General features: G+C 40.8%; 1 protein-coding gene across 2 annotated transcripts in view; it reads left to right on the top strand.

Moving 5' to 3' along the window:
- The window catches only part of Cdc40 (cell division cycle 40), a 52954-nt gene that overhangs the window by 10687 nt on the left and 19817 nt on the right, over positions 1–22450 (top strand). For both annotated transcript variants that reach the window (XM_013352387.2, XM_005363558.3), the window contains 3 exons: positions 7929–8015; positions 17052–17181; positions 20961–21044. In XM_013352387.2, the coding sequence (XP_013207841.1) occupies positions 7929–8015; positions 17052–17181; positions 20961–21044 (301 nt within the window). The remainder of the gene's footprint in view (positions 1–7928; positions 8016–17051; positions 17182–20960; positions 21045–22450) is intronic.

Raw genomic sequence — 22450 nt, 5'->3', positions numbered from 1 at the left:
TTTATTGTTGTTTGCTTGTTTGGGGTTTTCTTTTGTTTTTTTTTTTTTAACTCTAGAAGAGTGAGCGCATGGCTGTGTTGCTTTGTAAACCCTCATCTTCAGCAATGTTCTGTCTGGCTTCCCCTGTGCATCTCAGGACCAGAATCAGTCTGGCTGAGATGGTGCCAGATCCAGTGACAGTTACTCAGCCTTATTCTACATGATTTCTCTGTGGATTTACATTTTCTTTCATCATTTTAATTTAGCAAATATTTATTGACATATGCTGCCTCCTCTGGACTTTTACAAGGCCGTAAGTGTATAAAATGTAGCTAAAAGCCAATTGCAATAAATAATGCATTACAAATACTGTGAAAAAATAAAACATTCCATAAGACTACAGGTAGAAAAAGACAATTTTCCTTCCTGTGGCAGGAGGACGGAATGGGTGGGAGTAATCGAGAATGTGACTTGTTAGCACATGACCAAGGCAATGCCTCTGATACCAGGTGGTCACAGTGTAGGTGACCGGAAGCATCAAAGTACTTGCTGTGTTTTAGAGGCACCCATAAATGAAATACAGCAGAAGAGGGGTGTGCGTTTATTAGGTGGCGTTAGACCAGGTGAGATAGATAGGGCTATGAGGAGGGACGGCCGGAGAAGTGTCCGCTGGGAGGAAGAGTAGCTCTAGGTGCCTGATTGGTTAGTGAAGATGGGTCATGGGGAAACCTCTTTAGCAGAGCATTCAGCGTGCTGACATCTATACTTAATGAAAATCTCTAGGCACTTCGATAAGAGGTTGTGAAGGCCAGGAGTGGGGTCTGGACTGGGGAAATAGAGAGGTGGCAACTGCAAGTCATGAGAATGGTAAGGTAAAGAACTGGACTTTGAAACTAAAGAGTTTCAAATGAAAACTAGTAGTGTTGTTTTTTCTACAGTATAATTGTTAGCTTCAGGAAATCCCATTGTTTGCAGAATTTTTGCTGTGACTTTGTGTTGTCTGTGTGTCTTGGGAATGAACGTATCCTACCCTCATCAAGAGGCCAGCCGAACAAAAATGATGCTATTGCCTGTGCGTTTGTATGTACAGAGTCACCCTGTAGCTTATGTTTTAGTTGCGGGTGGCAAGAAAGCTTATGCCAGGTGATGGCAGCTGTGATGGGGAGGGGTAAAGCAATGGAAGGGAAAGGATGTAAAAAAAGAGAACAGCCTTGTGGGCGTACAGGGGAGGAACTTTCTGAGGAAAACTGAGAGCCTTACATGTGCTAGCAAGGCCCTACCACTGAGCTACATCCACAGCCTCCCTCGTGAGCTTTTACTGGACTTTCTCTAAGAGTGGAGGCTGCTGGAGTATGGGCTAGCGTAATCTGACCCGATTTTGAGGAACAGCAGTTCCTCTGTATGACCTCTGTATGGAGGCTGTAAGTGGCAAGGGCAGGAAGTGGAGGCTGTTGAAGCACCCAGGTAAGTGGGTGAAAGGTGCTGTTTGGACTCTGGATGTGTGTGGAGGGAAGTTTGTTGATGGGCTTTTTATATACAGAGGGTGGAACACAGTAGAGAATTTGGGGTAACTCCTGAACAACTGAAGGAGAGACCTAGAAGGACTCATTGTGACAGGGGGCCAGGATTTACAGGAGATGGCTGTTCTGACACCTGAGGAGAAAAGATGCCAAACCTAAGATTGGATATACGAGTCTCTAGAATTCAAGGGAGGGGACCCAGGCAGAGGTAGCAATGTGAGAATTGATATGGTTGTAAGTGGAGGAGTTAAAAAAGAAAGACTATTAGTGATTCTCGTTAACCTGTGAATTACTAAAGAAGGTAGAAATATTGATGTGGATTATAAAATTTTACATTAGGAAAATCCAGACACAGCCACGTTGTTTCCTTTGTTTACACATCTAATAGGGTTGCTAAATTCCACAGGTATGTCTCTTGTCTCTTTTGAATGTGGAACTAGACAATCAAGAAGAGTTAGAATTTTTTTCTCTTTTCTATTTTTATTGGAAATATTTTTCATACAATATATGGATTATAGTTACTCTTCCCAGATCCTCTCCACCCACTCAAATCCACACCCTTTCTTTCTCTCTCTCATTAAAAACAAACAGGCATCTACGTTGTGAAATAATCTTTTTATATACAGCTTAATAAAAAGCTGAATGGCCAATAGCTAGGCAGAATTTCTGGGGGCAGAAGGGTGCTGGGAAGAAGAAGGGGCTGCCACAGGATGCAGAGGAAGCAAGACATGCAGGAGGAGAAGTAGCAGCCATGAGACATGTGGCACCACGCAGGAAGAAAAGAAATGGGTAAATTTAAGTTATAGGAGCTAGTTAGAAACAAGCCTGGGCTATTGATCAAGCTTTCAGAATTAATAATAAATCTTTGTGTCGTGATTTGGGAGCTGGCTGGTGGAACAGAGAAAGACTCGCTATACATCTAAAATAATAATAATAAGATTAGATAAAATAATATAAAAACAAACCACAATAGGATGAAATAAATAAAAGCACAAGAAACATACAGACCCAGAAACACACATTCACACACACAGAAATCCCATAAAAACAAGATCAGAAACTATAATATACAAGTAAAAGACCTGTAAGGTTTTTGTTGTTATTGTGTTGGCCAACTACTGCTGGGCATGGGCCTGCCTTTAAGATTGGCATGTGTGCCTAGTGAGACTTCATTGGAGAAAACGAGTTTTTGTGAGTGGTTATCAGTTGGAGATAGCGTCTGGGTTAGGAATGGGGGCTTCTCATGTCCCTTCTCAGCACTGGGGCTTCCTCTGGCTTAGACCTGGCAGGCCCTTTACATGCTGCCACGCTCTCTGTGAGTTTATAGTGCATCCATCCTGATGTGTCTAAAAGGCCATTATTCCTTGATGTCTTCCATTCCCATTGGCTCTTCCTATCTTTCCACCTCCTCTTCCTCAGCATTCTGAGTCCTGAAGGGCGGGATTTGGTGGAGACATTTAGGACTGAGTGTTCCAGGTTTCTCACTGTCTGTACATTGTCCAGCCGTGGGTCTCTGTACTTGCTCCATCTACTGCAAGAGGAAGCTTCTCTGTTGACTGAGCAAGACACTGGTCTATGAGGATAGCAGAATGCCGATACATTCCTTTAGCACAACAGCAGTATTTGGGTTTCCCCTATGGCCATGGCCTATCTAGGCTCAGGTTTTTGACTATCAAAGCTTTGCCAAGCATGCGTCCCATCTCATAGAGTGGCCTTAATACCAAGGAGATAGTGGTTGGTTACTCCCATAACCTTTGTGGGAAAAAGTTATTAAAAAAATTATTATAGCCTTCATTTGAATGAAAGGAAGGATTTAATATTGGGGGAGGGAGTCTTAAGATACACTTACACAGTGTATCTTGTAGACAGGTCACTATTGTAGATTGAAGGATTTGTAGCTAGGTTGGTGTGTACCTTTCTCCTCTGGTAGCATGCAGAGTACCTTCCCATGCCATGAGCACTAGCCAGTAGGGGTGAAGACTCCAAGTCAGCACCAGCTCAGCTTCTCCCTGTCCAGTGAGTTGTGATATTTTGTTTATGATCTCTAACAAATAAAGCTTGCCTGAAGTGCAGAGTGTGGAGGCACTATTAGCTGTAGAGGCCTGGCAGTGGTGGCACTCACCTTGAGACAGAGGCAGAGGATCTCTGTTAGTTCAAGGCCACTCTGGGCTACTTGAAATTGATCCAGTCTAAAAGAGAAACAGAGTTCACACAAAGGTGATCCCAGCACTGGGAATCCCACACCTTTAATCCCAGCACTTGGGAGGTGGAGACAGGAGTGATATGGCTGGGCAGAGAGAGGAATATAAGGCAGGAGGAGATAGACGCTCAGAGCAGTCAGTTAATCTGAAGCAGTCTGAGGACAGGATCGCCTCTTTGGTCTGCACTTTGGTAGAAGTAAGACCTCTCTAGTGGCTGGCTGGTCTGCTTCTCTAATCTCTCTCTGAGCTTTCACCCCCAATAGCTGACTCTGAGTTTTTAATTATTAAAACTAGTTAGAATTTGTGCTACAGTGAGTTATATAGGTGTTGTCTTCATCAATAGGGTCTTACACCAGTTTGTGGAGAGCAACCAGTAGTCTTGGCAATAGCCTGAGTTTTTTGGGGATTTCATGAAGCTCCTTTCACCAATAACTTGATTAGATTTAGCCCATTCCTGGCACTGGAGGTTTCTTTTTGTGGCTCGAGATGTCTAAATTTTTTCTAGCTACATGCGTTTTCCTATGAATTTCTTGATTTTTTTAACAGTTGAGTAATATTCCATTGTACAAATGTACTGTATTGTCAGTCATCTATCTGTGTCCAGTTTCTGGCTATGATGTATAGAGCAGCAATGAGCCTGGTTGAGCAAGGGGCTCTGTAATAGGATGTTGAGTCTTTTGAGTATATGTCCAAGAGAAGGGTAGCTGCATCTGGAGGCAGCTAAGATGCCCAGCTTCCTGAGGAACCGCCATACCAATTTCTATAGTGTCTGGACAGGTTTGTACTCCCACCAGCAATGAATGAGTGTTCCCCTTCACATCCTCACCAGCAAGGGCTGTCATTTGCTTTATTGATATTGGCCATTCCGACTGGTCTAAGATGAAATCTCAGAGTAATTTTGATTTGCATTTTCCTGATGACCAAGATGTTGAACATTTCTTCAATGATTCTTAGCCATTTAGGTCTTGTGTTTTAAGAATACTCTGTTTAAGTCTGTACCCCATTGTTTATTTTTAATTGGGTTGTTTTCTTAATGTTCAATTTTTTGAGTTCTTTATATAGTTTAACTATTAACCCTCTAGCGGATATGTAGTCGGTAAGAATCTTTTCCCATTTTGTAAGCTGTTGCTCTCTCCTAATGATGGTACCCTTTGCCATACAGAAGAAGCTTTTTGGTTTTATGAAGTCCCATTGATTAATTGTTCTTTGTGCCTGGGCTACTGGTATTCTTTTCAGAAAGTTTTTTTTCCTGTATCAATGAGTTCAAGACTATTCCCATTTTTTTCTTCTATCATATTCAGTGTATCTGGCCTTTCATTGAGGTCTTTGATGCCTTTGGAAATGAGTTTTGTGCATGATGATAAGTGTGGATCTATCCGCATTCTTGTACATGTCTCAATCCAGTCTGACCAGCGCCAATTGTTGGAGATGCTGTTCCCCCGCCTCCCCCCCCCCATGTGTATTTCTGACTTCTTTATCAAAAATCAGGTGTGTCCCTGCATGTGTGGATACATGTCTATGTCTTCATTTTATTGTTTATGTTAATACCATTGTTATTACTGTAGTTGTCAGGACAATTTGAAATCAGGGATGGTGACCCCTGCAGCCATTCTGTATTGTCCAGACTGTTTTAGCTGTCCTGGGTGTTTTGTGCTTCCATGTGAAGCTGAAAATTGGCCTTTCAATTTCTGTGAAGAACTGGGTTGGTCTTTGGTGGGGATGCATTGAATCTGTAGAGTGATTGCTTTTGGTAATGCTAATGGCTATTCTTACTATGTTAATGCTACCCCCCATGAGCATGGGAGATCTTTCCATTTTCTGACATCTTCTTCAATTTCTTGATTTAACGTCTTAAAGTTTCTATCACACTAGTCTCTCATTAGTTTAGTTGGAGTTACCCCAAGCTGTTTTTATTGAGGCTTTTGTGAAAGCTACTGTTTCCCTGATCTCGTTCTCAGTCCATTTGTCATTGGTATGTAGAAAGGTCAGCTGGTTTTTGCACTAGTTTTGTACCCTGCTACTTTGCTGAAAGTGTTTATCAGCTGTAGAAGTTTCCTTATAGAGTTATGTATACAATCATATTATCTGCCAACAAAGATACTTTGACTTCTTCCCTTCTGGTTTTGTCCCCATAATCTCCTTCGGTTGCCTTATTGCTCTCTAGCTAGAACTTCAAGTACTATATTGAGTAGATATGGAGAGAGTGGACAACCTTTTCTTGTTCCTGATTTTAGTGGAATTGCTTTGAGTTTCTCTCCATTTAGGTTGATGCTGGCTTCTGGCTTTCTATAAATTGCTTTTTATTATGTTGAAGTGTGTCCCTTGTATCCCTAGTCTCTCCAGGACTTTTATCATGAAGGGATGTTGAAATTTACCAAAGGCCTTTTCTGCATTTAATGAGATGATCATGAGATTTTTATCTTTCTGTTTGTTTATGTTGTGGATTACATTTATCAGCTTGTGTATGTTGAATCATCCCTACATCTCTGGTATGAAGTCTACTTTATCATGGTAGATGATCTTTTTATGTATTCTTGTATTTGGTTTGGAAGTATTTTGTTGAGAATTTTTGCATCTCTGTTCATAAGGGAAATTAGTTTGTAATTCACTTTGTTGGGTCTTTATGTGGTTTAGGTATAAGGGAAATTATGGCTTCCTAAAAAGAATATGCTTAATGTTTTGATTATTGTATATAATTAGAATCTTTTTCTGGCTCGGTCTTTTTTGTGTTCTACCTTGATAGGTTTGTTTACCTTGATAGGTACCTTCTTCTGTATGTTAAGGAAATTTTCTTTGGTTTTGCTGAAAATATTATCTGTGCCTTTGACCTGGGTTTCTTCTTCCTTGATTCCTGTTTGTTGTTTATAGGATTGGTCTTTTCATTAGTGTCCCAGATTTCTTGGATTTTTTTTTTTTGATTTAACATTTTCTTTGACTGAGGTATCCATTTATTTTGTCTTGTCTTCAGTATCTCAGATTCTCTCTTCCATCTTTTGTACACTGTTGGTGAAGCCTACCTCTGAGGTTTTTGTTTGAGTTCCTAAATTTTTCATTTCTGTTTTACCTCAGTTTGAGTTTTCTTTAGTGATTCTATTTCTACTTTCATGTCTTGTAGTGCTTTCTTCATTTCATTCAGTGTTTGTTGTATTTTCATGTATTTTAATAATCTATTTCTTCATATTGTCTTTCAGGACACATCCATAAAAGCTATTCTGAGGTCCTTGTCTTGTGCTTCAGCTCTGTTGAGTTTCTTAGGGCTGCTGCTGTAGGGTTGCTGGGTTCTGGTGGAGACATTGTACTGGCTGGTGTGTGTGTGTGTGTGTGTGTGTGTGTGTGTGTGTGTGTTTACTCTGATGCCTACCCAACTGGGTTTGGAATAATTGTGATTCTAGGTGTTAATATCTGCACATAATAAAACTCCAGATGTCCAGAACAAAAAAAGAATGTTAAAACCTGCAAGAGCAAAGACCATGTAATGTAAAGGCAGAGCTATTAGAATTACACCTGACTTCTCAATGGAGTCTAGGTGGGTGTTCCATTCCTTCTTTTCTGGATTCGAGGAGAGTATGGCAGCTGTGGGTTGATTGGTAGGGGTGCTTCTGAGACCCTTTCTGATGGCCTCTGGGAGTCCTGGGTAGAAGGTGTTTCTAGATATTGGGGAGTAACCAGAAGGAATGAGGCTGGGCTAGAAATGGGGACTGAGAGAGTCCACTGTGAGGAAAACTGGATCTGCCACATCTAACATAGTCCCCAGGAAGTAGAGGCAGAGAGAAGGGACAGGCTACCTTGCAGGCCGTCTCCTAAGGCTGGAGATGAGACTGGGGACTGGAAACGGAGGACAGGAAGGAGTGGGAAGATGGTCTACCTGATTCCCAGGCTGCAGAGGCCAGTGAGTTCTGAAGTAGAGAGTGCCTCTGGGTGTTGGCTCTGACACAAGGTGATGGCACAAGAAAGCTAGATCTTCTTAGTTTAAGTGTTTGGGTAGTGTTAACTTATTTAGTTAATAAAGTTAGTATGTTGAAAAATTATGTATTTTATGTCTAAAATTGTGTATATTACGTATATGTTTCATTGCTCTTTGATTGTTATGATTATTAATGCTGTGAATCTAAAGTAATAGTCATAAAGCAAGTATTTAGATGTTCACAATGGTGACGTGACTTCGCTGTAATATACAAAATATATACTCACTTAGCAAGTTTGTAACGTTCATTTGGCTTTCTTTTAGGAAGATTTGGAGACTGGAGTTCACCTTGACCCTGCTGTCAAAGAAGTTCAGTATAATCCTACCTATGAGACCATGTTTGCTCCCGAGGTAAGCAGCAAGCCTAGGCTCTCCCTTGTGTTGAGTATTGCGATTAATGCAGAGATGGGTAAATGGGTATTGACTTCTTAAAAACTTTTCTTATCCAACTATGCTACTCTGAGTTTTAGAGAACGTATCCTTCTAGTCTCCAAAAACCTAAGTAGTTTTTCTGAGAATTCTTTTAAAAGTCTGCTGACTGCACATCTGCCTGCTTGCAAAAGGCTGGTCATACAATTGTCTTTTGAAAAAGGGAATCTGAAAATAGTTAAGTCTTCACTGTGCACTTGATAGCCTTCCCTCAGCAGTGATAAGGTTTATCATTAATACCCAGTGTATCCTGAAACTGTCCCAAATGCTTCTCCAGTGTCACAGTCTCATCACACTGCTGAGGGAAGCCACGTGCTCAACGGGATTCTTCCTCCTTTCACAATGTGAGAAATACTAATAGAAACAGTGGGAAGAACGAAGAAAGAATTCATCATGTCCACTCAAAGTCCTTGAACAATGTTCATTAAGAAAAGCTTATTTTTAAAAATTAATATCCTTAGACATTAAAGTGGAAAGGCACTTGATTGACTTCTTTTTGTAAGGTATGCCCTCTACCCCTGCTAAAAAGACTTGAATAGCAGGATCTTTAAGGCGCACGCCTCTAATCTTAGCACTTGGGAGGCAGAGGCAGGCGGATCTCCGTGAGTTCAAGGCCAGCCTGGTCTACAGAGCTAGTGCCAGGACAGGCTCCAAAGCTACACAGAGAAACCCTGTCTTGAAAAAACAAAACAAAAGAAGAAACATCTTAAAGGAAGACATGGGGAGCTGTAGCTTCTTGTATCTTGGTAGAAAATGAGGTCCTTTTAGTAGCTTTCTTTGCATGGCACACAGACCCATCAGCGTGCCAGAGCTGTCATACTTCACCTGTCTCGGTCCCCATGGCATCGGAACAATTGCCTTTGAGATGCGTAGCACAGTCAGTGCTATGGTGTCTGCCTCAGACACCACAGTGCTCCAGCTGTTCTGTCAAAGCACAGTATACCAACATCTGTTCAGGTCCTTGTGTGTGCTGCACCTTCTTCTGTTGTCTCTTGGTCCTGCCCTCCTGAACTCTGTAAGCTGTCTCCTCTGTGAGTAGCGCTCAGCTGGCCCATTAAAGTGCTGTTCATGTATGCTTCATGGTTCTGCAAATGAAAAGAACCTCCGTGTAGTCGTGCTCATTTGCATTCAGAGGATGAGAAAATGTGAGCGCAGTGTGGTGTGTACTGTTTTGATGTCAGTTTGTTGTCTATGAGATCTGCTGTTTTTCTGAATTCTGAGTTATTATTAACTGCAATATTGCTATATAATTATATTTTTGAAAGTTTCAATCAAAAGACTAAATGTGAATTAGTTTTGTGATAATATTGGCAAGTCAATTGTCCACTCATTGTTTCCATCTGTTGGACTCTAGCGTCCAAACACCGAGGAGGAGTCGCCCCCAGAGACCATCTCACACACCACAGCCGATGCAAAAGCATGAGGATTTTATTAATTCTGTCATGACAAGGTCCCCCAGCATTCGGGAAGCCGAGGGACTTCAAATAGCTGGTACAGTCTACTTTTAAAGGGGCCACAGAAGAAAGGGGGGTTGTTCTTTGACTATTCTGATTGGCTTATTTGAAAGGGCTATTACCAATAATTGACTGGAGAGCTGTTGCCAGATCAGATGAGGTCATTTTGACCCTGTTTCCCAGGGGACCGAACCAAAACATACGTATATGGGTAATTGTTTAGGAACTGAGTTCGTGCGAGTGTAGCTGTTAGGTCCTTGGTTCCCAGGGGAGGAGGGGAAGCACTATGGCACAGAGGCTGAGAGGATTCAGAGTTGTCAAAAATGGCTTCAGGATTGTCTTAAAGTCTTACACATCCATCCTTCCTTCCTTGTGTTAAGGAGCTGCCACTAACATGTAAATGTGTTGATGTTAGGAAAACCACATATGTTATGGTTTAAGAAAGGAGTGATGCTTGGAAACAAATTTAGAATCTTTAATAATTCCAAGGAAGCGGTAATCTGTGTGTGCTATAACAAATGTGAACTGTTTTATGACTGAAATCTGAATCACTTGACCAGGTCTAGGAAGGTGTCACCGAGGACTTTGCTAGATTCAGTTCAAGTCCCTATATGTTGAAGATCCATTGTAGAAACAGTGTATAACCCCTTCCCCCACCTAGTGCTTGGCAGAGGGTGTGTTGTTCTGTGTTTTCTTAACCAGACAGACACTGGAATGGTCCCTGCGCCTCTAATGTGTTGTTCACAAGTTTACGGGGTGGGGGGACAGAGAGATTTCTGTGAAATTTAAATTTGAAATGGACAGTACTGTCTAGGTTTAGAAGGTGAAATTTGAAATGAGACTATGTATTTATTAGCTTTTGTAAGACCTTGGATGTTCTTAGTTTTCTCACAGTTAAAATAAATGTTATCTCTACTTTATTGTATTATAAGAATACAGGAGTTAATGCATGGTGTGAAAATTGAATTTTTAAGAGAAGATGTCCGGTTAGGGCTTGAACGATAAAAAAAGCAGAAAGAAACTAATGGATGAGATAAAACTACCATTTATTTTTTTCATATACAGAAGTATTAATATACTTTTGTTCTTACTAAGCCTATGAAGTAAGTGTTATTTTTTTCTAGAACAGAAACCTGTCTCTGATATACAGCTGTCATGTAGCGTTCGAGTCATGTGGGACTCGAGCTCAGATCTCTATTAACTGTCCATCAGTACCTTGAAGCCATTTGAAGGCCCCTGTGTAATCTGCATGATACACCCTATGAGTTTGTTAATTCTAAAAGTTAACCAAATTGCTTCTTTTGTAAAATACCATTCCTCCATTGCAACCAACAACTTCTCCTAGCTGGTCTGCCTATTAATACAGAATTGTTTCCTCAAATTATAGACTGAAGCTGAAATGTAGTGGACAGTGTTTTATACCAGCAGCTTCCTGCCTTGAGCTAGATAAATCCCTTTTTAGCTTCTTAGAGATAAATTATTTATTAGTTTCTTTAAAATTATATTAAATTCACCGGACTCAGGAAGAATTCCAGACCCCTAAACTAGCCATGCTTTTAGGGGAAATATATATATATACATCTAAATTCAGAGAACAAATGCTAGTTGCTATTTTAAAAAATCTAACAATAGGAACTACTTAAATATTAATGCTTTACAAATACTGCAGCTTCCCACTCTTCCGAGAAGATTGCGCCAAGGTTGTCAGCAGCAGCAGCAGCGAAAGTGTATATAAGTAGTAGTCAGACTTCGCTTACATCTCACAAAATTATTCTGCCAACAAAACTGTCATGATCTTTCCCAGATTTGTAGAAAACAATTCAGTTAATAAATTCTTTAAAATATGTTTATAAATTTTGTGCATTAATGACACCATGAGTATTAATGAAAAATTTAGCAATGGCCATATTAGTTCAGTGATGTGGGTTTTCCTTGTGTATATATACTTATAGTTGTGATTTTATGTAATCTATTTTTACCAGTATGCATTTTCTTAATCCCAGTGATTGAGTCTCCTGAAGACTTCTGAGAACCTTTTCCTTTTCTTTTTTTTTTTTCTGGGCAGGGTGTGGGGCATGTTGTTTGGTTGGTTTTGGGTTTTGGTTTGGTTTTTGGCTTTTTTGACAGGGTTTTTCTGTATAGCCCTGGCTGTCTTGGAACTAGCTTTGCAGACCAGGCTGGCCTTGAACTCAGAGATTCGCCTGCCCCTGCCTCCTAAGTGCTGGGGTTAAAGGCGTGCACCACCACCGCCCAGCTCGAGAACCTCTTCTTGTAATAAGCAGATCTCTGAGACTGATATGCCAGCATCTTCTTATTAAAAATGTTTCTCCCCCACTCTATACGTCACCTCTCACAGCGGTTGAAGACTTCAGGCTGCTTCTCTTAGAAGCCATTGTCATTCAGAAAGCTCCATGGGGTGCTTGACCTCTGATGTGAGTCACCCACACACACCCTGCTGCCCTTGGTACTTAGTTCTGTGTCCTGCTCTCTTTGGTGTGCTGGCTGCTCTTGGATGTCAACTTGACTACATCAGAATTAACTAAAACACAAGTGGCTGTCAGGGTTTTTTGCTTTTCTTAACTTGCTCTCTTTTCCTGTATGTGCACACTCTGGCTGGCAAGTCCATTCCTTCATTGTCATTAGAGCCTACTTTTGTGGGATTGTTGTGCGTCCTGGTGACATCGAGACAACTCTTTTATTCTTTGACCTTTCGATGGAAAGCCATTGTTGTACTAGCTTGACCACAGCCTGTAAGCCATCCTAATAATTCATGTGTGTGTGTGTGTGTGTGTGTTCATTCTATAAGTTCTGTTCCTCTAGAGAACATAATATTCAACTCTTCAGTTCATAATATTCAACTCTTCAGTTTCACACATTAGCGATATACAGTATGTATTTTTCTGGCTCAGGTTTATCTCATTTAACACAGTATTCTGCAGGTTCATCTGTGTTGTCACAATTGTATTTTTAAGGTTGGATTGCTTTTGATTGTTTATAAATACCTTTTCTTCTTTTGTTTTGTTTGTGGGGAGGTTAGATGGGGGAGTTGTACTGTGTAACCCTGCCTGGCCTGGAACTCACTACACAGATGAGAGTGTGGCCCCAGTCTCCTAATTCTTCTGCCTCTGGCTCCCGACTCTCTGGCTTACAGCCTTTTTCTTGTACTGCCTAGCTGATGATTCCATGTTTTGGCTGTTGTGCGTGACCCTGCAGTGAACATGGGAGACATATTTCATTCGTTTTCTTGAATACATGCCCAGTAGTAGTTCTGCTAGACCGCTCCACAGTTGTAGTTTTCAGTGTCTGAGGCCCCTCCTTGTTGCATTGCATGGGATCGGTGCTGATGTGTACTTCCTTCCGTGTGCATGAATTCCTTTCCCCATATCTTCCAACGTGCAGGAACTCCTGTCCTTTTGATGAGCAAAGAGCGCTGAGGTGGTTCTTACTGAGATTTTAATTTACGTTTCTCTGATTACTGATGATGAACACTTTTTCATCTACCTATTGGCTATGTCTTTTTTTAAAATGGCTGTTATAGTCCGTTGCTTTAATCACTTGTTTTCTTGCTGTTGATCTGTTTGAAATCTCTATATATTTGGGATATTAAAACCTTATCACTGTATGTTTGCAGATATGAGTAGTATCTTGCTTACATCTATAAATGTTATATAGGGAGAGTACAATTGTAGCTAACTATAGTGTACTCCAATAATTTTAACTGAAAACTTAACCCTCGTTGTTAATTAACCTGATGTGTGAATCTATTACATACTCATGTACAGATGTTTATTGTACATTCACGAGTATATATTACTATAAGTCAATTGAATATATTAAGTCTTTAAAAACATTATTTACCCTCTCATACAGTTCATCCCGGCTGCTGCTTTCCTTCCCCCCACTCCTTCGAGTTCTCCCCACCTCCCCTCTTCCCCAGACTGTCTACCAACACTACCAACATCCCCGTCCCTCCCCAGAAAACAGGTCTCCCAGGGTCATCAACTAACCGAGCCAGTGACGTCCCAGGCAGTGGTGGTCCACGCCCTTAATTCCAGAACTCAGGAGGTAGAAGCATGGGAATCTCTTGAGCTTGAGGACAGCTAAGGCTACACAGTGAAACCCTGTCTCAAATAAACAAAGTTACAGAAACAACTAAACACAATAAGACCAGACACAAACTCTCACATCAAGGCCGGGTGAGGCTAGTCAGTAGGAGGGAAAGGGCCCAAGAGCAGGGGAAAGAGTCAGAGACAGCCCCGCTCCCACTGTCAGGAGTTCCCCCAAAACACCAACCCGACAACCATAACATGGAGAGGACCTAATGCAGACCAATGCAAGCTCTGTGATTGCCACTTCGGTCTCTGTGAACCCCCATAAACCCTGCTTAGTTGATTCTGTAGGCCATGCTTCCCCAGTGTCCTCGACCCCTCTGGCTCCCACAGTTCCTCCTCCCCCTTTTCCATGGGGCTCCAGGAACCCCAAGGGGAGGGACCTGACAGAGATCTCCAGCCTGGGCTCTCTCTCCACCTAATGTTTGGCTATGGGTATCTGCCTCTGCTCCCATCTATTTCTGGAGGATGACTGGACTGAGCTCTGAGTATAGCAGGGTATCATTAGGAATCATTCAGTGAATCTGTCTGTCTACCTACCTACCTATTTTTGCCAGTCCTATTTGGTCCTTCCCTAAGTCTCTGGGATATCTAGCTTCTAGTTTCTAGTCATCCAGGAAGTGTTGTGCATGGACTTCCTCTCAGGGCATGGGCCTCAAATTAGTCTAGTCATTGGTTGGCCACTCCTACAAGTTCTATGCCACCGTTGCCCCAGCACATCTTGCAGGCAGGACAGATTGTATGTCGAAGGTTTTGTGGCTGAGTTAGTGTCCCAGTCCCAAGAGGATGGTTGGTTCAGGCTCCTTATCCTCCATTACTAGGAGTCTTTGTTAAGGTCACCCCTGTAGACTCCAGTAGTTTCCACTGCATTAGGTTCCACATCACCCTCCAAATGCCCTCCGATTCTAGTTTCTCCCTGTGGTCCCCCTGCCCCGCCTGACCCCTCCTATCCCCACCTCTACCTGCCCCTCCACCTGTGTCTATCCTGCTTTCCTTCCCAGGGAGAGCCATGCATGCCCCTTTGAGCCCTCCTTGTTACTTAGCCTTTCTGGGTCTGTTGACTGTAGCATGATTATCAGTTACTTAACAGCTAATATCTACTTACAAGTGAGTGCACACATGTTTGTGTTTCTGGATCTGGGTTACCTCAGGGTGATTTTTCTACTTCCATCCATTTGCCTGCAAATTTCATGATGTCATGGGGTTTTGTTTTGTTGTTGTTGATGATGTTGTTATTTTAACTGCTGAGTAATACTCCATTGTGTAAATGTACCACATTTTCTTTATCTAGTCTTTGGTTGAGGGACATCTAGGTTGTTTCCAGTTTCTGGCTATTATGAATAAAGCCACTATGAACATAATTGAGCAAGTGTCCTTGGGATAGGATGGAGCATTCTTTGGGTATGTGCCCAGAGTGGTATAGCTGGATCTTGAAGTAATCGATTCCCATTTTTCTGAGGAATCACCATGTTTAATAAATCCCTGTTTGTTGATGCTGAGGCCAGTCTGTAAATATAGTGGACTGAGTTCAGCCCACTTGTTATAAAGTAGGTGCCCCTTTTCTAATGGGAGCACCTGTAAGCCCATGTTCATCACATGCTCGGAGGACCAAGGGCAGTGGGATTCTCTTAGATTCCCTTGTCCCACACATGCCGCTTTGAGGTGTATCTGGGATGTCCAGGTGGTGCATCTTTGGAGCTCTTAATCGTTTTATTATCTCTAATTTTATGGCTATTTCTGTGCATTATAAAAATTTCATGAGTAAATGGAGTTATCAGCAACTTCCGGCAGACTGCATTGTCTTCCCTGTGGTTCTGCCGATCTGCAGATGTGGCTACAAAGTCCTGTGTTGTCCATATAATTGTTCTTTATAGTTTGCGATGAGTACAATTTAAAACTTGGTTGAAAATTTGGGTATTTTAAGCAGAAATGAAAGTTTTCATTCTGTGGCAAACTTGTGTTGGTTTATTTTCCTCTAATGCAAAAAAATATACTAGACAAATAATCTGACAGCTAAATTCATAGTTTTTCATGCATGGTGTATAGAGAAGACACGGTGTTGGTTAAGGAGAAGTAGGATTTGTATTTGTGGCTTTGAAAATGTATCATAGGAAAAGATGGTTCTAAAGATAGTAACTTGATGTTCTAATGTCAAAATATTTCATCAGGATCAATTGAGTGTTCCAGTGTTCAGATAAATGCCTTTATGTGCCGAGAGTGATAGTGTGTGCTGGTAATCCCAGCAATCGGGAGGTGAAGGCAGGATTATTGCTAATTTTAGGTCAATGTGGGGCTCCATGCAAGTTCTAAGTCAACCTGGGCTATATTGTGCAACAAATAAAAGAATAATAAAGAGAGAAGTATTAAACTCATTCTTCCCTAAGTGTGAACACTCATTTGACTCTTTATAAAAACAAGCAAAAAGTAAGAACTTTGAAAAGATTGGCAAGAGTTCCAGAGCATCTTGGGCTACAGAGTGAAACTTGTGTCAGAGTTTGATATTCCCGGATCTTTTATAATAGCATGACTTAGTAGGGGTTAACACTGCAGATTGTAGCATTTCTTAACTATTTTACAATTAGACTTTACAGTTGCACGGGTAGGGAAAGTTTTATGGTAGTGAGGCATTGCCTCAGGCTTGGTCTAGCCTTGGTTCTAGTAGGTTGATAAGCATGGCACCCCACTGTAGGCTTCTGTATGTATAGCTGAGCAGAGTGCCTGACTTTTCAAAAACAAATCAACATTTGGAAAATCATTCTGGAAACCCCAGCCTTTTAAACCAATAGGTCACAGTGCCACCGTTTTGTTTGAGAATGTTAATTCTCTGAGTGGAGAAGTTCTATTTACATTTGTGGTGTGTCTTCTGGGGGACTCTTTCAAATACTTCATTTTTAGTTTGTTTCCCATCCTGTGCCTCCACTAGGATTCTAATTGATCTTTATTTGATTAATGATATCTGTATTTTCTGTTTGCCGTGCACGGTGGCGAATGTAGAGGATTCTGAGTCTCTACCTTTGAGGAACTCATAATTAGTGAAAAAAAACATGCTTTTAAAAGAAAAAAAAATTGTTTTCCAGTACAGTCATTGACAAAAGATCACCCCAAACCCCAAGTCACAATTTAGAAAAATCGATAGTGATTCTCAGTTACCCAGAGACGTGCCTTCAAGTTAGACTTCCTGCAGTGCCAACATCTAGCTCTTGAAATAAATAGACACAGGTGGACTTCTGGGAGCTGCGCTCTCCTCCTGTCCCAGGGGCTAACAGACAGTGCTAATCAGTCATTGCCTCATTTCCCTGGCCTGTGAGGCTGGCATGGCCCCTGATGGTTTAGAGTTGAAAATGCGTTATACGGTGACTTCAGTAACTGTCTCTCCCTTCCTTATAACATTGCAGTTTGGACCAGAAAATCCCTTTAGAACACAGCAAATGGCTGCTCCTAGAAATATGCTTTCTGGATATGCCGAGCCGGCGCATATCAATGACTTCATGTTTGAACAGCAGAGAAGAACGTTTGCTACATACGGTAAGGTGGGGATAAAACTTCAGCAGTCATAGCTCGGCTTTACAAAAAGCATGAGTAGTGTATGCTGTCATTCATTTTGTCTTCTGGCTTTTTAAGTTTATGGATCTGGATTTCACCAAAGAGGTAGTGTACTTTCTTATGCACACCTATAAATACTGAATGGGAAGTGACTTTGAATATTGAACTCTTATTTTTAATCCTCTATGATTTTTTTCATACTATTGTCTGTGGTCCTAAGACTAGGATGTTCCTTGTTATTGTACTTGGAGATGAACATTTGTTATTAAATGTCTATCACATGCAGATGATTATTAAGTTAATAAGTAAAAATATAGTATGAAAAATTATATTCATTATCTTATATACTACTTAACTTTATTCTGTTTCTCAAATCTTATTTCTTAAATATTTTCTCTTAGTTACTAAAGGCCAGTAGAATAGTAACAAAGCCATAGAATAAAATAACTTCATTCTCTCAGTAATAGAATTTTTTAAAATTAAGCAGTTACAGAGGTAGTTGTGAAAAGGATTTGTCCTATAGTGTTGGGTTATGTATCACCATGCCAGGGATGCAGTCAGTGAAAACTGACACTAGCTGGGGATGTAGCTCAGGTGATAGGTTACTGGCTGAGCCTATAGGCCCTGGGTTCAATCACCAGTGCAGCACAACTCAGACGTGGTGGTGACTTGTGCCTGTAATCTTAGTATTCGGAGAAGTACAGGGCCTAAGAATCTGCAGTTCAAGGTCATCCTTGGGCCCATAGTGAATGTAGGCCAACCTGGGTTCCATGAGATCCTGCCTCAAAAATAAACAAGAAAATAACAAAAAGACTGCACACTACTATAATCACCTAGAAGATTTCGTTGATATTTCTAGTATCAGTAAAGGGTTACAAATTCACTTCGTACCCTTTGCCTACAGTAATGTGTGCACCCTAAAAACTAAGTCATGAGAGATGGGGATATGGCTCAGCTAAAAGCACTGGCTGTTCTCCCAGAGGACCTGGGTTCAATTCCCAGTGTCCACATGGTGGTTCACAGTTGTCTGTAAGTCTAGTTCCAGGGGATCCACAACCCTCTTGTTGCCATTGTGCACCAGGCACTCACATGGTGCGTAGACATACGTGCAGGCAAAATACCCGCGCACGTGCGCGCGCACACACACACACACACACACACACACACACACACACACACACAACCCAAAAACTTAGAAATTTATATATTCTAGCCTATACTAAGACAGACTTAAAGTTTTTGTTTTCATAAATTTTAGAAGGGGCCATTTCAATAATTTAAATAGCTTAGTCTCCTTAAAGTAAAGCAGGATTAAAAATAATAATAAATTATGCTTTTATTAACATCTACTTTTCAAGTTTCTTTATAGGAAGCATAAGCATTTACAGCCATTAAGTTTGCCTAGTTTGGAAATGAACTTGTTTGAAAATAAACAGCCATTGTGGTGTGTTCATGCCTTTAATCCCAGCACTTGGGAAGTAGAGGCAGGCGGACCTCTCTGAGTTCAAGGGCAGCCTGGTCTACAGAGTGAGGACGGGACAGCCAGCACTATAGAGAGAAACACTGTCTCAAAACGGGGAGGGCAGTAAGTTTTCTTCTGTGTGGAGAAGGCAGTGGATTAAGTCAAAGACTGTCCTAGTGAGAGCATTGAAGACATAAAAGGTGTGCAGCTGTAATATAGGAAGAGCCTGGAAACAAAGACAGCAGATAGGTGTAGGGAATTAGGTCGGTACGATAAAAAATCAGGCTAGCTCAAGAATAACAGTTATTCTTTAATGGTTAAAGAGGGGAAACTCACACTATAAGAGTGGGAGGTCCGACGTCCAATCGGTCTGGCGGGCACCGTGCAGAGAGAGCATGCACCTGGATCGCTCAGTTTTTCTTCCTAGTCCAGTCGCCATACCCCAATTAGCTGTGATTGGCTAACAGGGTTTCCTCATCATCTCCCCCTTTTGTCTAAACAAGATGGACCCAAACCCAATATAACTATATACAATAGGAACAGATACCAAATATAAAATTAAAAACAATAAACAATATTAAGCAAGGAACACATAACAAAAGTTTTACTAAACTTTCTATTTCGAGGAGTCTAAGTAGTGTATTGAAATTAAGCTTGGCTAAATCATGAGGAAGGTAACTATAATTATCTAATCTTCAACTCCATCAAAGATCTGAGAAGGGAAACAATATTACTTGAGTAAACAGGAAGTGCTACTACTGGGATATAGAACAGTATCAGGCCTACCATCTCAGTGAATGTCTGGGGTAGGTTTCTACTCCATAGTACGTTTAGTTTATGCTTGATGTACCACATGTACCGTGGTCTTCCGTGGTCCTGTGGGACCCAGGAAAAGAGGTCTACCCAAACGCGCTCACATTAGTTTTCCCAAGTTCACTACTACAGTAAACGCTTGGTCTAATCAGTCTTCATAATAGTCCAGCTTATTCACAGGAGATTCCAGATCATCAGTCTGTGTTCACAGGCATTTTATATATCAAAGATTACAAAAACGTCTTCTATTATCCCATAGTTCAAATAAATTATTATACAAACATTGAAGTTCTCTAGTATTCTCGTAGGTCTTGAAGCTTCTTTTTCATTGTGAGTTTTCAATGGAGTTTACTTTATTCCCATTGGCAGTCATTCTTGAAATGGATATAACACTGATGTTATCCTTATGCCCTTAAAAACCTGAAGTCACTTACAGCATTTGAGCCTGTGCTTTCAGAGATTCGACTCCAAAGCCACTCTTGAGACGTCAAGCTCTCTCCTCTGACTATAATGGTGGAAGAAGAAAACTATATGCAAATGAGCTAATAGCCAGATGGTTGGTTCTATTCTGGTATATTGTAAGGATGATTTGAACTCCTACATCCTTGGCCTGTTTTAAAGTTATACTTCATAACAATTCTTTTTTATATTTCCCCAAAGAAATTCAATCTTCAGCTGCAAAGTTAAAAATAAGTATTAAATCCATCCACCAGTCTGTGCCCTTTCAGAAGTGCAGTGGTGTTTTTTCATGGCTGCCGACATGGTTGTAGGCCATAGCTTGATGATCTTGCTCGGCCTTATGAATATGCTGGATTATTAGGAAGACCAATTTTTATCAAACATTTTTTGTAATAACACATCCACTCAAGAAAATTCTAATTTGAGTGTGCATATTTTTTTGGTCCCCTTTGACCAATGAAGAACACAAATACATGCAACTGTGTATGGTGTAACTGAGTGAAGGGTCGTATTCTTATGCCAGCAGATAGCCTTACTCCTCTCACAAGGAACGTCAGGAATTGCTTTTAAAAGTAGTGTTTTAAGATTGGAAACTGCCCTTACTAAGAAGGATATCTTCCAAATAATAGCTGTAGCTTATATATAACATCTTATCCTGTTTCTTTTCGGTTTAATAAGTAATGTTCTAACGGTAGTGTCCACTATCAAGAAGGAAAAGGAAATAGCTTCTAACTTTCTGGACACAGAATGCACTGTAATTTAACCTCTGCAAGAATGTGAACTGAACTATGGGCTCACAGCTAGGAAAGCTCTTAGTTCTGCAATGATTGTTTGCTAGATTCACCCTGTGAAATACTGCTCGCTCTAGTCTCTCGTGATCTAGCCCGACATGCAGGGGAAGGGTTGGAAATGGAAGTGGAGCTCAGAAAGGAAGGCCTGGTCCTTAGGGAAAGGAAACTAGGAAGTGGGTGCTTACAGTGAACGAGCTATAAAAGGGGAGTTGGCCATTTGCACTTTCTGCTTTCAGGCTACGCACTGGACCCTTCACTGGATAGCCACCAAGTGTCCGCTAAATACATCGGGTCTGTAGAAGAAGCTGAAAAGAATCAAGGTAATATATTTGAAGTAGGTAATTATAACGAGTGTCTTACAGTCACCGAATAGTAGGGAAAACTAGTATTTTGTTAAGTTCCTGATTTTTTTTTAAGGTTGAAGTAGCAGAGCGAAAGGGGTTAGAGCATTAGTTCAGAACCACTACTGTTCACCGCTCACGCCGGCCACTCATTGGTTGTGTCGTCTTGTCAGGAATATGACAGTACTTACCTTTTTTGGTTATTTTAAGTTCTTGGCACCATGCCAACCACTAGAAATCGTTCTATTACAATTAATGCATAGGTAAACTTGGCAACTGGCCTCTCAGCTGTCAAGCTACTTTTTAACAGGAAAATTCCATACTAGATGTTTGTTGAAGTAATTTTTGACAAATTGCTGTGATAGCAGATTTTTAATGTCTTTTAAAATATATTTCTGTTTCTATTCACTTAGTAAGCATGACAAACATCATAACCTAAAGGACACCTTAGTACAAAGTTCATCAGACTATTGATATCTTATTTACAAAATGTGCTCATTGCATGAGGATAACCCTATATTATGAAGCTGCTTTCTTATTATGGGATAATTAGTACTGTAGTCGAATTTTAATTTGCTTTGTTGTAACACAAAGCCCAATGGAAACTGCTTCAAGTTCATATAGATGGACCTTTACTCCACTGTGCACACGTGCACGCACACACAATTAGATTCTTAGTCAGCTTTTGACCATGACACTCAAACATACAAACAGTATGCAGCCTTCACCTATTGATGAAATCAAAAGCCTCATCTTTTGTAAGTCTGTTTAAGGTTGATGACATTAGAGGCCAAGAATACCAGATTCTATGAAGCATTGTTTAATTTGTATTGTTGTATACACATGAAATAAAAGTATTAAATGTCTATGGTTGTTTAATTCCATTTTAAAATGATAAATCAAAGTCTTTTTGTTTTTAGAGTTGCTGGGCGTAATGATGCACACTTATAATTCCAGTTAAGGCTATCCTGGGCTACATGAGAACAAAAACAAAACAAAACAATACTGGATCATTAACAAAACAAAACTGAAAAAAAATATTGTTTTTTTTTAATTATTTATTTATTAAGAAGGTGCCTGAGCCAGGTGGTGGTGGCACACTCTTTTAATCCCAGCACTCGGGAGGCTGAGCCAAGTGGATGTCTTGAGTTCGAGGCCTGCCTGGTCTACAAGAGCTAGTTCCAAGACAGGCTCCAAAAACTACAGAGAAACTATGTCTTGAAAAAAACCAAAAAGAAAAAAAAAGGTTTTTGGACCCAGCAACTCCCCAACTTCCCAATTCCCGCACACATCACTCTCCCCAGATCTGTCATGAGTCTTTAAAAGCCCAAGACCAGCAACCTGGTGGTCCCTTACCGCCTGGGACCTCTCCTGCCAAGCAGGAG

This window comes from Microtus ochrogaster, linkage group LG9 (genome assembly GCF_000317375.1).
Source record: "Microtus ochrogaster isolate Prairie Vole_2 linkage group LG9, MicOch1.0, whole genome shotgun sequence".
NCBI lineage: Eukaryota > Metazoa > Chordata > Mammalia > Rodentia > Cricetidae > Microtus > Microtus ochrogaster.
The sequence above is the reverse complement of the archived record's forward strand: the minus strand, read 5'-3'. Positions and strand labels throughout refer to the sequence as shown.